The sequence below is a fragment of the Thunnus maccoyii genome, chromosome 3 (assembly GCF_910596095.1).
Source record: "Thunnus maccoyii chromosome 3, fThuMac1.1, whole genome shotgun sequence".
In the NCBI taxonomy this organism is placed as follows: Eukaryota; Metazoa; Chordata; class Actinopteri; order Scombriformes; family Scombridae; genus Thunnus; species Thunnus maccoyii.
In genome coordinates this window covers 14404613-14419419 of record NC_056535.1, presented here as the reverse complement: position 1 = coordinate 14419419, position 14807 = coordinate 14404613, and the positions used below count along the sequence as shown (strand labels likewise).

The window sequence follows — 14807 nt, the reverse complement described above, 5'->3', positions numbered from 1 at the left end:
ATGTGCAGGTGAACCTGCCCACACTGTAAAAAGATGTCTGTTAATTTAACTAAGTCAAGCTTTTGTGGGGTTTCTTCCATGTCAAAAGCCAAACAAAGTTATGTTATCTCAGCTGCAATTTTAAAGGAACAGTTCACCTGTTAATGATACATGTATCTAATTTTTAAATAAATACATAAGCTATATCAAACACCACTGACTTGTGAGGCTTTTAGTATCTAACCATTCGGCATTTTACGACTCTTAGTCTTTCCTTCTTGGATACAGTACTACTGCACATTACATCAGAAACAATATAGTTTGTATGAGACCAAAAGCTGGAGTGTATTATCTCAGGAAAATAGTTTAGATACAAAAATGTAACATTTAACGGGATACTTCAATGTCGTCAACGATCACTGCTCTAAATCATTTGCAGTATGGACTATATTAAACTGTAAGTATCCATAGCAACAGTTAGGCTTACTTTTGGGGCAAAACAGACAACTATGGGTTAACATGCCTACAAGCTAAGTATAACAATTTAGGCACAGCTTCTCTTTTTGCCTGTGGTCACAGTTTAAGCAAAATAACTAGCAGACATTCGAGCATAAACCGAACCTTAGCTGAGGAAACCCCACATACTTAAGCATCATACTACTTTTCCGCTCCACCTCCAAATCATCTGTTATGTTAGTATAGGACAGTTCCTCATGTATTATTGCTTCCATTCAAATTATATCCAATATGTAAACAAATAATACAAACTACCTTTAGAAGGAACCTGACCAATGATTGGATGTTGTGAAAATTTGCCGTTACTCTTACATTAAGCCTATTTTATGTTCACATAGTATTTGTACTGCTGGAGCAGCTCTCCAAAATTAACACAGAATATATTAAACTAATCATATATTCTGGAAATGCAAAATGAGATATGTTTGCCTTTCTCCAGTATTTTAATAATACATGCTTTGTTAAGGTTTTACAAGTTGTAACAAATGGCTTAACATAAACTGTGAAACCATTGGCTGTTTATTAATGAAACTTGTCACCCTTTATTAATAGCTTAACTTTAAAATAAGCATTTAGGTCTGCGGACCTGCTAAAAAAGATTTAAATGATGAGGCAAGTGAAAGACTAATGACAGTAAAAAACTAATCAATAAAACTTTAATACGACGATTGTCATGTCGTATAGTTCTCAAAGGGATAAAAAAATCATCCAAGAGTCGAAGAGACAGAGTCAACTGCTCAGTTCAATGAGCCCTTCAGCTTAATCAAATACTGTGTTGCTTGCTGTTCACACCCATTGAGATGTTAATTTGCAAACATGACACGTAGGTAAACATAATAAGAAATACCGGGTGCTCATGGTTATAATGTAGTAAAAGGATGTAGTTAAAACCCCTTTATTGGTTAGGACATATCAAAGTTAAAAAATATCACCAAAAGGAGAATACCAACTGGTTTCGACCCACACTGGGTCTTCCTCAGGATGTGGCTATAAAGAGGAGTCAGCCACACATGAGTAAATACTGGATGAGTGCTGACAAACAAAGGTGATGGCATTCCTCACTGACACATACAGTGTGTACATACAGTATATATGTATTTATAATAAAGGTTTTGTCTTTCAGAGCTGTCCAGTCTTGACAAATCACTTGTTATAGGGTCTCAGTTGACTATAAAAAATGTTAAGTCAGCTGAAGGTGCAAATAATTGTCTCATCTCTGGCATCACAATAATATTTAAAAGTGTTGTTGGGCTTCAGTAAGCACTAGACTTCTCTCGGCATGGCTGCATTCATCTTATATTGAACAGAACATTTTGACTCACTACTTCCCAAAGAGTGTCTTTAGTCAAGAACTCTTATTCATATCTACACTTATGAGTATATACTAAACATAAAATAACTCATTAGAGGAGAGCAAATTTCCCTCTTATCTCTGTGAAGCTTGATATCAGACAATAAAATGATTCAGTTGGAACATGAATACTTTCACACCTGAAAAACCATGCTTGATGGTTTCGTCTATTCGTCTATTTCTATGTGTTTTTCCCCACAAAGGTTCTAGGGGTTTCCCTCAGCTCTCAGGGATACAGATGAGGAGATGAGACTTGCACCTGCCCAGAGCCAAGTCCCAGACTGGGAACTGGATGGTTCCATATGAGCGGGGCACAAATGTCATCAGACCAGGAGAACAAAGATCCTCAAATATATGCACAAATGTTTGTGACTTCTGTTGGATAGTTCCTTTCTGATATGGATACTTTGCAGCTATTATTAATTAGAGATTATTTATAAAGTGCTTCAACTGTCGTTATAATCTGGAGTCAAGTAGGAGAGACATTTGCCTCTCTAGTGTTATAAATTACTAGACTATTTTCTTTGAGAGAAAAAAAACAACTCTTTTTTGTACAGTATGAAATATGTGTACTGTGCTCCTACCAAAGTAACAGACATATATAATGTTTGAGTCATGGAGTCATCTTGGATGGGGAACCATTGTGCAACTCTACAGTAGCTCCCTCTTGTGTCACACTCCTGATCAGCAGGATGAGAATCACAACACGTGGAAATACACAGCATCTAAACACTGAAAAAAATATAAAAACAAACTTTTAGGAAACAAATAATAGAGTACAGTCATTTTAAAATAAATTCAAAGCATATTAATGTCCTATAGATGATCACCTATAGCAGCGAGGGGGGAAATAACAAGTGACATTCACTGCTGAGATATTAAAATGCCATAAAACTACAACAATCATAAGTTTTTGCATCACACTGCTTCTAACAAGACAGCGAGACAGGACAATTCACCGCTCTACACAGGATATTGAAAGTAATTAACCTGTCAGCAACTGTCAAAGTGAAATTAATTTTCCGAAAGGTTTGACAAATATCAGACAACAGTGATAACTCAAGCTAACATAAAGTGTGATAACTTCACTTCACACTCACACTGGGACAGTCTCTACAATTAAATTTATTTCATAGTTGAGTAGTTGTTGCATTTTTGTTAATTAAGTTTTAAGAATGTCCATTATATACAAAATTAATTCATGAGTGAAATAAAACTGTAGCTTGTTGATCCAAATCATGAATTCTGCTCTAGCATTTTAAAAGAAAGAAAATGACAAGCACCAGCTGGTGGTGTAACTACTTCATTATCGAGTTTAAGCCTCATTATAGAAATCTCCAATTCTTCCAGCAATAACAGCATGTTTGAGAAACCAGTCATTTAAGCTGTAGCCTCATTTTGTTTCACTTGCTTGAGAAGGTTTAAATTTCTTAGGGAGGGTTTTCTCAAAGCCTGGACACTGACAGAAGACACTGACAGTTTGTGTACATGCTCTGACTGCTGCCCACCCTGGAGAAAGCATATCTATTGAAAGATGTTTTGTCTGTTAAAACTTAAAAAGAAACTGGCCTTAATCCTGATTAATTTTAACTTAACTATGTCTTGTGAAATGAATTTGTGAGCTTATTATTGCCAGCTGGCCCGTCTGTTATGGGGAAGACCACCATGTAAGGGTAATTGTATGGAGAGAAACAAAAACAAAATATACAAGTTAACTAACAATCCAATCTGGATTTCAAAAAACACAGTTAATGAAAAAATGCTAAGTGTATTTTGTTATGTCCTCCCCTTTTGCCCATGATATATTGTCGTGGCCGGTCTGGTGAAAAGATGGTAAAATTAAAGACAGCTGCGGAGAACTCAGTTTGGTTGTTGACATCAGAGAGCTACATAATGGCTGAAAGCACACAGTAAAAACAGAGTAATGACATGACCGCAACCAGTGACACTGAGATAAATCTCAAACTCATGCACAAGCCGTTAATCAACAGCTTACAAGACACAGACAGTCAGACTTGCTTGGTCACACACATGACAACACACACACACACACACACACACACACACACACACACACACACACACACACACACACACACACGTCATTTGCTCAGACAGCTAATACGAGCCCTTCAGCTTAATCAAATACTACTTCACAATTCAAACATACTGAGAGGTTCTTCTGTAAATATGAACTGTCGTATCAGTAAATACTGGATAACTACACACACACACACAGACACACACACACATCCCAAAATCAACGGATCATCTGGTTTTACAGGTGTTGCTGGAACTAAGACAACTCTTTTTGTAGCTGTGACTTCTGTTATGCATTTTTTTCAGTTTAGCTTAATTTAGATAAGATTATTTTAGCTTTAATTTTTTAGTTTAGTTAAGTTAACATGATGAGAAGGGAGACATTACAAGTAAGCATAGAGCAGTACATCTTATTTCCAGTGTGGTCTCTGGAGTTAAGAGAGTAGAGATGCATGCATCGAGCCCAGGAGACTACCGACAAAACAATAACAGTTCCTAGTTTAAGTCCAATCCTTCCTAATAGTTTCCACCTCTTTGTAAAGTCTAGTGACCATCAAACAACAACATGATCTCATACATAAGACTCTAAAACACTGTATGTATAGTCTCAACCCTTCAACCATCGGACTGACTCACTATGAGGGATCCACCTCTACTTTTGATTTAATTTGACTGATTATCAATCTTCTTCTTTTTCCTTTCTATGTGTAGAATATGAAAAAATCAAACTTTGTGGCATTATCAAAAAAAGCACTGTGGCAGACAGCAATGTATGCAGTTGATAGGAATAACCATTAACACACAGACATGAAATATGAATTAGTTACCTAGATAATGAGAGGAGTGTAAGGAGTTCATGGTAGACTTTTATGGTTGTTGGTAAGTTGGATGTGAGATCAGTTTTAAAACATTTAGCAATGTGTGATTTAAATAAATACAACATGTAAAACAGCTTGAAATCTAACGTTTTTGCCTCATCCATGTTGAATTTCAAGTCATTCTAAATGGTGTTGTCACATATCAGAGATGCTGAAGTAAATTATTTATTGCGGTAAGTTTTCTGAGGTGAGCATGATTTACAAGATCAAACATTTTGGATTGAAGACAGTGAAATAAATAATCTAAAAGTCCATGAATTACTGACATAATTAGACACATTACCTGATTCTAAAGCACCATTAATATATAATTTTGTTATTAACATTGAATCAAATGATCCCCTCTAATGGGAAGTATTGCTATTATTGTAAATATCATTCATACACGTTAAATTCATTGTTCTAGCTCATCTGACTGTACAGTTGAGTCCTAAATGGCTCTCATTTACTGTAAACACATACCTGCTCCAGCAGGAAATGGCAGCAGTTATATATCATTTTCTTGAAAAGAAAGAGAGAAAGTAGTGGACCAAACCACAGCTGAAACACAAGTGAATGTTCAAGTTGACATTTGAAGGGTGGAATATTTGATGAGGCCCATATGCTCTATTTCTGCTGAAATATTGGGCAAGTGTTTTAACACAGTAGACGTTAGATATCATTGATCTGCTGTGAGTTTGTATTTGAGTCACTCTTTGCCTCCTGAAGGTCAAAAATCACTTGATGCAGCTTTAACTTTCAGTATAAAGTATTCAGTTAGCTGCTTCGACAAAGGGAAAAAAAGAGAAATGTAGAAAATATGCATGAATGCATGTTGACACACATTCACAGACATCAGAGCCATGAGCTGGAGATCACATTTACATTTGTTTCTGGTTTGTTGTTGCGATTCTTCCTACGGTGGCAGCGTTCTTCTGTGTAGCGCTCTGTGCGATGGATGTCCAGGTAAGGATGCCATTTTTCAGAGGGAGAGCACAATGACTTCAGACGCTGTGGAAAGTAAGACATCAGGGTATTGCTACAGATTTTTATCTGGAGATCATCTCCTGGCATTTATTGAAAAAATCTCAGTCTGTGCACATTTTAATCCTTTGTAAATGTATATCAAGAAAAGAGAGGTGTTTTAATCCACCATATTTCCTCCAGATATTGTAACACACACACACCTTCCAGGGATTTCCCTCTGCTCTCATCATCTTATACACAGCGATAACAGGGATCCAGAGGAGGATGAATGCAACCATGCACCAGCCCAGAGCCAAGCCCCAGCCTGGGTACTGGACTGCTTCATAGGTGGGGGGTGTAACGGTCATCAGAGACCAGACCAGGATCACCTGTAGACAGCAGAGGTTTGTCAGAAGTGTTTCAGTCATGGAAGTCTTGAGTAGGGAATTTCAGGTATTGAAGATGTATGTATGTTTGTTTGTGAGGCAGTAATGTCACTGCTTCTACTCCTGCTGTTGACAGGACGCTGGCTCTGCCTCACCTGAATAGAGTGCAGCCATTTTAATGATATTAATTACACCTGTGTTTTGTATGCTAAATGAGAGAGAGGTGTATTTAAATGTAAATGACGTTCTTTCTTTCAGTACCACTTTGACTATACGGGTGCAAGTACTATAGTTGGATGCTTGTGCCAGTGGGTATTATGTTTCTGACTCTGAGGCTGATTTGAACCCTTTAATCTTAATGCATATTTCACAATTTGAAACAGCATATTGGATTTTGAAGACGAGTTTGATCAAGTTGTGCTCTGCCTTTTTTAAAATCCTATATCCTATATCCAAATATAGTGTGTGAGGAGGTTGAATCTAAAATTAAAGAACCAAGTTTGTTGTTTACAAACCTTACAAATAGAAAATACAGATTTTACACAAATATAGTTAATTTTCATATTTAAAAAATATTAATTCCATGGCCACTTGTAGAAATATATTGTCCACATTTCCCCATTTCTTTATGTGGCTCTGCTTTCTGATAATGCTTGATTATTTTCTGAACTACTTTGATGGCACTCATCAGCATACAGTATGCATGTGTAAACCAAAATCCAAATATTTGATCACTATAGTGAGTCTTTTGTGTCTAGTTTAGTGCAAATATAAGCAGAAAGTCACACGCATTTTATATCAGAGTGTGTATGTGGTTGTACTCACCACTATGATGAAGGGGCTGATGAAGAACCAACATGCTCTCCACCACAGCCAGAAACTGAAACTCTTAGTGCCAAGCATCATCTCAAGGTCTTTGATAAAACGGTTTCCTCCTGAAAAGCATGAGAAGAACATGCACATGTACACAGCTGAAGTTTAAGGCTATCTAATGTAAGTCACTATTATATACACATTTCTACAGATATCATACTCACCGTATATGTAGGAGACACCAATGATCTCCATCAGAGCCAAAATTAGCAGCACCCAGCTGGCAACAAACTGGTCGATTAGAGTCACCCAGTATATTCCTGCCTATCTCAGACACACACACACACACACACACACACACACACACACACACACACACACACACACACAGGGTGAGCAGGTTAACTAGACCTATGTCAGACAACAGAAACATAAAGTCCCTCTTTGGCAGACATACCCTTGTGACACAAGGCAGGCCCAGGAGGTAGAGGATGACACTGGTCATTATGGTCACTAAGGCACGTTTGGATTTGAAGGTTTTTGGGAAGGCATCAATCAGGCAGGTTGTTATCACCTCTGAGGACAAAAAGAGAGATTTCAGGATTCAGGAATGTGCTGTGACATCGATGGTGATAGGCAACGTGAGATCTCACCTATTCCTGCAAACTGGGAGTCTAGTCCAACAGTCAGAAGCATGAAAAAGAACAGAATGGACCACAGAGGGGAAATGGGTAGCTTAGAAAGAGCATCTGGATATGCAATGAATGCCAGGCCAAATCCTGCACAAAGACAAAAAAATAAAACATGAGAGAACACCTGGCAGTCTTCCATATTTTTACTGGTTGGTGCCCATATGGTGTTTCTGTCTGACCTTCCTTCACTACTTCTCCAACAGGCAGTTTATAGATGTGAGCCATGTGACCCAAAATTGAAAATATGGCAAAGCCTGCAAACACACTGGTGCCTAGAAAGAGATCAAAATAGTAAAATAGATTGAAGATCATCAGAATAAATTTAAAATAAGTCAGTCATTTATGATAACAAAGCATGATACTGATCCGCACTATCATTACTATATATCTTAATATGTAAGAAATATATTAACTTCCTTAGAATAATGTTGTTAGCTGTGCTCCTACCAGCATTAGTAAGTGTTACAACAAATGAGTCCTTGAACACGTTGTTGTGGAAGTTATTATAGGAAGCAAGAGTCATGACTCCACCCCAGGCAATAGACAGAGAGTAGAAGGTCTGAGTTGCAGCGTCTTTCCAGACCTAAAAACACACAGTAATGCTTTAAGATTTAGAAGAGTTTATTCTTCCAATGTAATGTAATGCACTATAATGAATTGTTGTTAAACAGGGATTGCTGGGCTCCTACCTGTGCTTCAGTCAGTTTAGTCCAGTTGGATTGGGAACCAATGTAGAACTCTATCCCATCATTAGCTCCCTCCAGTGTCACACCTCTGATCAGCAGGATCACAATCACCACGTAAGGGAACGTAGCTGTGAAATACACAACCTGGAGAGACAAAAGCCAAGAGTTCACACTCTGCAAAAACATTTTTACCTAAAGAGAAACACTAGCTTTGAATTTAAAAATGACAGGCCAACAGTTACCAAATGTTCTGTTTAGCTATCAATTGTCACAGTGAGCTTGACAACCACAGGCCCTGAGGATGGACGAACTATGGATAAGGACTTTCTATGAAGCACAGTAGATGTTGACTTACTTTGCCCGATGACTTGATACCTCTGATGAGCGCTGCAGCAACAAGCATGGAGCTCAGCAGCAGACAGAGAGCCAAGTGCCAAACTACTGGTCCTGTTTCATCTAGACCACTGGATCTCTGCAGAGCCACACGACTGAGGAGAAGACACATCTGACTGTACAACAGCAGTATGACTGTTGTGCGTACATGTGCTTGTGCAGTGTGTGACACTTACTCCCAGTACTGCTCACTTGGGCTCTGAACTGGTACTGTGATCATGTTAGGTGAAGGACAGGTGCTGTTTTCCTGCGTCCAGTTTGCCACTAAAACACCACTTACATTGCAATACACTAGAAAAGGAGAGATGATGCATGTATATGCATTAATTTCCCAGAACAGAAACGCTATTTACATTATCTTTGACCTGAAGTGGTTTCAGGTTGCTTACATTTTTCAGAGATATTGTAAATTCATTGCAGTACTGATCAAAATAGCACTGAACTGAACTCCCTGTACTTTTTACTCTTCCATTTATATCAGATTATGTTATCCTGTCATCATTATTTCATGTCATTCCATCCCACGAGAATGACAAATCAGTATCCACCGAACAGCTGATCTGATCAACACCTCTTCATAAGAAAAGCAGATTGAGCGGAAAAGCACCTAAAGGCGTGTCACTGCAGTTACTGTGAGCCCCGCTGAGGCAGCTGGACCACGGCAGAGGAGACTGGAAGGAGGCGAACATGTAGTACAGGCTGTAGGCGATGATTACATTATAGTAGATGGACACGATTAGAGTCACCATAACCATGGCAACACCAACACCTGGAGAGGAAGAGGAAGAGGTTATAGGAGCTGTTGCTTTATGAAAAGGTTTTAATGAGAAGCTTCTTAACTTTCAGAAACTCTTTTTGGGTGAGTTTAATTCATTCAGAACATGAATTTTAGGTGCCCTCAGCTGTCCTGAAAAGTACAGTTTCCTTTCAGGTTAAGGTTTGTTTAAACTAAGACTTTCCAGTGAAGCTGAGAGCAGCACACAACACATTCCTGTTATTGTCAAAATTTTGTGATTTTAGATAAGTAAATGTCTTACATACTAGAGTTATGAAAGGTGACCAACTGGTGTTTTTATCTTCACAGCCTATAAAATAGCATGTAACTCAACTGCCAAAACAAACAATTACCCTGACTGTTTTATTACACCCCTGCCCACAGAAGTAAAAAAAAAATTGGCATCATATTTTGTTTTGTACAATTGTGTATGTACTCCAAGTACTTCACAACCTCAGACCCCCCTTAAAGATTAGAAAACACTTTTTGGGAATACAGTATTTCCATTTTGACTGCTTGTTTGCAGCAAAATACAGTAGAAGCTGTTTCTAAACAACATGTGGCATCAGTGGATATTTGTGTCAGCATGTTCTGATTTGTGAATTTTAATTTTAATTTCTGAATTTATATGTTTTGTACACTAACATTTAATAAAGTGACACCACAGTGTTGCTAGCAAACCAAATTGTGATCTGGGATGAATTATTCTTGTTTTTTGACTATTCTGCTAAGCTTCTAATAACATAATTTATCCCTTCAGTTTGACTTAATTTTCAACTACCTTTGGTTTGCATGATTATGCATTGACCCTGAAGGTAAAGCCACAGTAATCACTGCAGCTCTGACTATTTCTGGACACAAAGTCTTTAAAACCAAACAACCAAAAACTTATCTGAAGTCAGAAGTCATAAAAAAGCTGCATTTTAGGTCACACAGTTGACCATTAACCAACAGCCTCATTAAATCCCTCATGTTTGACATGTTTTTTTCTTTAGATGTACCCAACTGACCTCTCACAAAACTTGAATGGTAGTCTTACCCTGCAGTATTGGCACTGCTCTCCATATGTTGATTGGGCCTTGGCTGCAGAATTGCCCGAAGGCACTTTCCAGAAAGAAAAGAGGAATTCCAGCCACCACAAGCATCACAAAGTAGGGTATAAGAAAGGCCCCTGTTCACAGTGAAGGATTGAGTGGCAGAGGATTAAAAGAAGCTTAATAAGGACAGTGGTGTCATCAATTGGGATTCCCAGAACAAATGGTTCAGTACCAAATACGTACCCCCTCCATTCTTGTAGGCCAAATATGGAAACCTCCAGATATTTCCCAGTCCAACAGCATAACCAATTGTAGAGAGGATATACTCCTGCTTACTAGTCCAGTTCCCACGATCAGAATTCTCATCACCATCATCCACATGTGGGTCCTGCTCGATGAAAAATCCCAGATCGTATTCAAATGACAAATGTTATTAAATGTGTAAGAATGGAGTGGAGAGTCACTTCTATATAAGATATCAAAGTGCCATCACAACTAACTTTTGTTATCATCAAATACAATCATGACTCCTAACTGATAATAATGTATAACAAAAATAAAATATCAGCTTCAGTGAGTGAACTATCACTTCATGGTCCTGAGGGGAGAGAAAAAGTCACATTGGTTCCATCATCACTTCAAGGCAATTTCATTTACAGTGGCCACTTAAATTGAGCCATAATATATTTGAATAAGATTTTATTTCACCCTTCAGCTGTAAACAAGCACACCATAAAAACATTTTTTTTCTAAATTTATTACAATTAAAAATAGAAAAACTATGTATTTTTCACCCAAATTAAGCAAACGATATATTTAATTTTGTCTTCCTCTATAGATTTGTTCTTTAGTCTGACTCATTCATTGTGTGGTTAATTATCGAGTGAAAGTCTGGTCCAACAGGTTTGCAATCCTACCTGGTCGACAACAGCAGGATTACTGAAAATTAAATCCTTGAAACTGTTCCAGCCGTATTTCCTCATGTCTCACCTGCTTGATAAAAAGTCTGTAAAAGAAATTCAAAATCGCTCAGGTAGGTCTGCTTTAAAGTCCCCCCCTCTGACAGGCAGGGGAGTGCTGTTTTTCAACCAATCACAAGCACTGACCTGTACTTGTGACTCCCCAACAGCACCGCTGTGTGTGTGTGTGTGTGTGTGTGTGTGTGTGTGTGTGTGTGTGTGTGTGTGTGTGCACAATTAATATCTTTAAACAGGAATTGTGATTTAAAGCAGGAAGTTTTCCTCTTGATAACATTAACGACTCACATATACTGATTGATAAAGCTGAAGAATGTTACTTTCAGTTTAATGTCAGTATTTCTGACAACAAACTCTAATATTTCCTATTGTTTCTCACCTACACTGTGATACGTCATTCTGTGAAAATAGACCTAGACTCTATATGACTCATCACCCCAGCTTCTTGAAGGAGTGATAACAATATTATATTGCCTGAATTAATAAATGAACAAAGCAGTGTAGCTGTAACGGCTGCTCAGTCAGTGTCCAGTAATACAAGACAAGATTGCTGTGACGTGTGTGTGCTACTCAGGTGAGTGACTCTGTACCAGTAACCATGTCTTCACAGGTACTCCGTAAGACCACTGCTGTGACTGACGATGAATAGATCTCATTTTGGTTGATGACATCTACACATAATCATGGTGTGCTGTAAGCATTCGTACGTCTGTGTCACCTGTAATCAGTCTGATGGTGCAACCACAACTGTGTCAGATGACGTGATCAGTGACACAGAGAGGTAATGAAGAGGTGCAGCTCTACCCATTAATCAACAGATTATTACAATAATTATGGTCACACTGTAGTCATAGATGCACACATATACGTGCACACAGACACACACATACACAAAACGGTCAAACATGCAGAATTAATTTCTTTCTCACTAGCTGAATTCTGCTCCTCCAGGAAGGTGTTAAAATGATGAAATGTCTATCTCTCACTGGAGATAAACTTTCTCTGGTGTGTGATTATGACCATTTGTCATCACTGGTTACCTGTTGTGGCTCTGAGAGGTTCATATTACAGCCAGTTGCTCCATTCTTGTAATGTAATCTATATATATATATATATACATACCATACACCATACTTTTTAATTTACAGAGACCCAACATTCCCCCATGAGCAAGCACTTGGTGACAGCAGCGAGGAAAAACTCCTCTTTAACAGGAAGAAACTTCTAGCAGAGCCCGGCTATACGTGGGTGGCCATCTGTCTCTACCAGTTGGGTAGAGAGAGAGACAGAGAAGGACAGTAACAACAATAATAACAATAACAATAACAACAACAATAACAATAGAGATATAATATTGTAGTTGCAGTGGATATAGCATATTTACTCCTCGTGCTGTTGATCCAGTTTTTACAATATGTCACAAAAGGCATATCTGGGGCATCCCTGTGACATGAACTGCAAAATCCTCAGTTCAAATCTGGCTGGGGGACTTTGTTGCATCTCTCTCTCTATCCCTCATTTCCTGTCATCTCTTCCTATTGCTAACTAATAAAGGCGTACATTTATACAGACTGCTTTGCTGTAACATGCAAATGAACTTGGCACAGGAACAGGAAGTGAGTCATATGTTCACGTTGCTGTGCTTTATCATGATCAAAATCGCTCAGTAGATACACAAGTCCACTTTTTTTAATATTACGGAGCATGTAAGTTGTAAGTAGAGAGTGAATAGAACTATTATTTATTGCTGACCTCTTGGCAGTAACTCAGCACTGCGTGGGTTTATCTCTACTCAGTGTCCTCATTGTGTGCAATCTCCTCTGCTGGATGCTCATTTGGTTTCTGAGCCATTTGGTCAGTGACATGTGGCCACAACCTAACCACTGTAAACCTGTAATATACATTTGCTGTAATGACAGTATGTGCTGGTGTGGACACAGATTACAAGAAAATACAGTAAATACAGACATCCCGTGTCCACTAGACTATCCCACCACTGGCCAGCTGACACACAGAGGATTCAGCCCTGATGCAACAGCTCAACGGATGATGAGCTTTACCTTTTTCAACAGCTTGACCACATTAGGTCAACTCTCCCTCTGCAGCTGGGTAAGTCAGCCTCAGGACTCACATATTGTCATGCACTCACTCACTCACTCTCAGTCAAGAGAAAAGAAGTTTCTTGCTTGCTTCTTACAGATCAAATGACATGATTTTGGGGAACAAACAGTCTCTTTCTCGGAGAGCCTAAAGATTTCATAAAGCTGGCATCTGTTGGGTTTTTCCATTGAAATACATTTAGATTTTTTTGTCATCTAGAATCATTTGTAATATATGATCCCCTACAGTTTGGCTATTTTCAAATGATAAAAAATATCACATATTTGCTTTTGTGGCATTGTAGAAAAACTTTTTCTTTTCTCCTCCGGTTTATTGCCTTCATTTAACTCTTTGTGTCAGCATCTCCTGAAAAGCTCTCCTCTCCATCTTATAAATCGGTTCACAGTACCATCAATAGCCTTTTTATTCTTTCCGGTTTCTGTTATTATCTTGAATCATACAGAGTGTAAATGCATCAAAGTAAGAGCATAATTCCACTTCATGACAGTGGGGAGGGTTCATTCTCTAAATCCTTTATGAAAAACAATGCACCACGCACAAATATGTACTCCATCTTCCTGAATGACTTTGTTCCACCTCATGGACAACTTGGATGTGGAGCAGTAGTGACATCTGTCACCATCTACAATGAGCAGATGAAGATATAAGACTCCACAGCTATGCTGGCAGTTTTGTGAGGCTGTACTTTGGCACAGCAGTGCTTTGGGCGCAATGCTAATGTCAGCATACCAACATCACAGTGAAGATGCTAACATGCTGATGCAAATATGATGTTGGCCATGTTGACCATCTTAGTTTAGTGTCTTTACTAAAGAGGAGGCTGAGAATGTTATAAGTTTTGCAGGTAGGCCTACTTGAAACCAGGTATTTGACAAATCAAAAGTATGACACGATGACTGAAGCCAGGTGATCATGAAGACATGAGACATTTTACTAAAAACCACAAATGTCAAGGTGGTGCTAGAGGAAAAGTCATTAAGATGAATTGTCTGGGAACTATAAATATCTGTATCAAGTAGTTCGATACTTCAGTCTGCACCAAAGTGGTGGACCTACTGACCAACATTGCCATCCATAGAGCCATGCTGCCAGCATGGCTGAAAATAGCCACACTTGTTATGTGTGTAAAAGTATTCTGAAAAAATATTTCATAAAGTTTCTCATATGCTTTACTTCAACCCTGGAGAGAAAAAAGTCTGTGTGTGTTTTGAACAGTGA

At 38.3% G+C, this 14807-nt stretch overlaps 1 protein-coding gene across 1 annotated transcript; it reads right to left on the bottom strand.

Moving 5' to 3' along the window:
- Positions 1-5598: 5598 nt before the first annotated feature.
- On the bottom strand, positions 5599-11474 carry slc6a14 (solute carrier family 6 member 14). Its single transcript, XM_042406403.1, is given in 15 exon segments — positions 5599-5836; positions 5923-6098; positions 6921-7030; positions 7133-7232; positions 7366-7484; positions 7562-7687; positions 7780-7872; positions 8048-8183; positions 8290-8430; positions 8642-8774; positions 8856-8970; positions 9287-9448; positions 10494-10625; positions 10735-10879; positions 11409-11474. Coding segments are annotated over 15 exon segments (1992 nt in total).
- Between the last annotated feature and the right edge of the window lie 3333 nt (positions 11475-14807).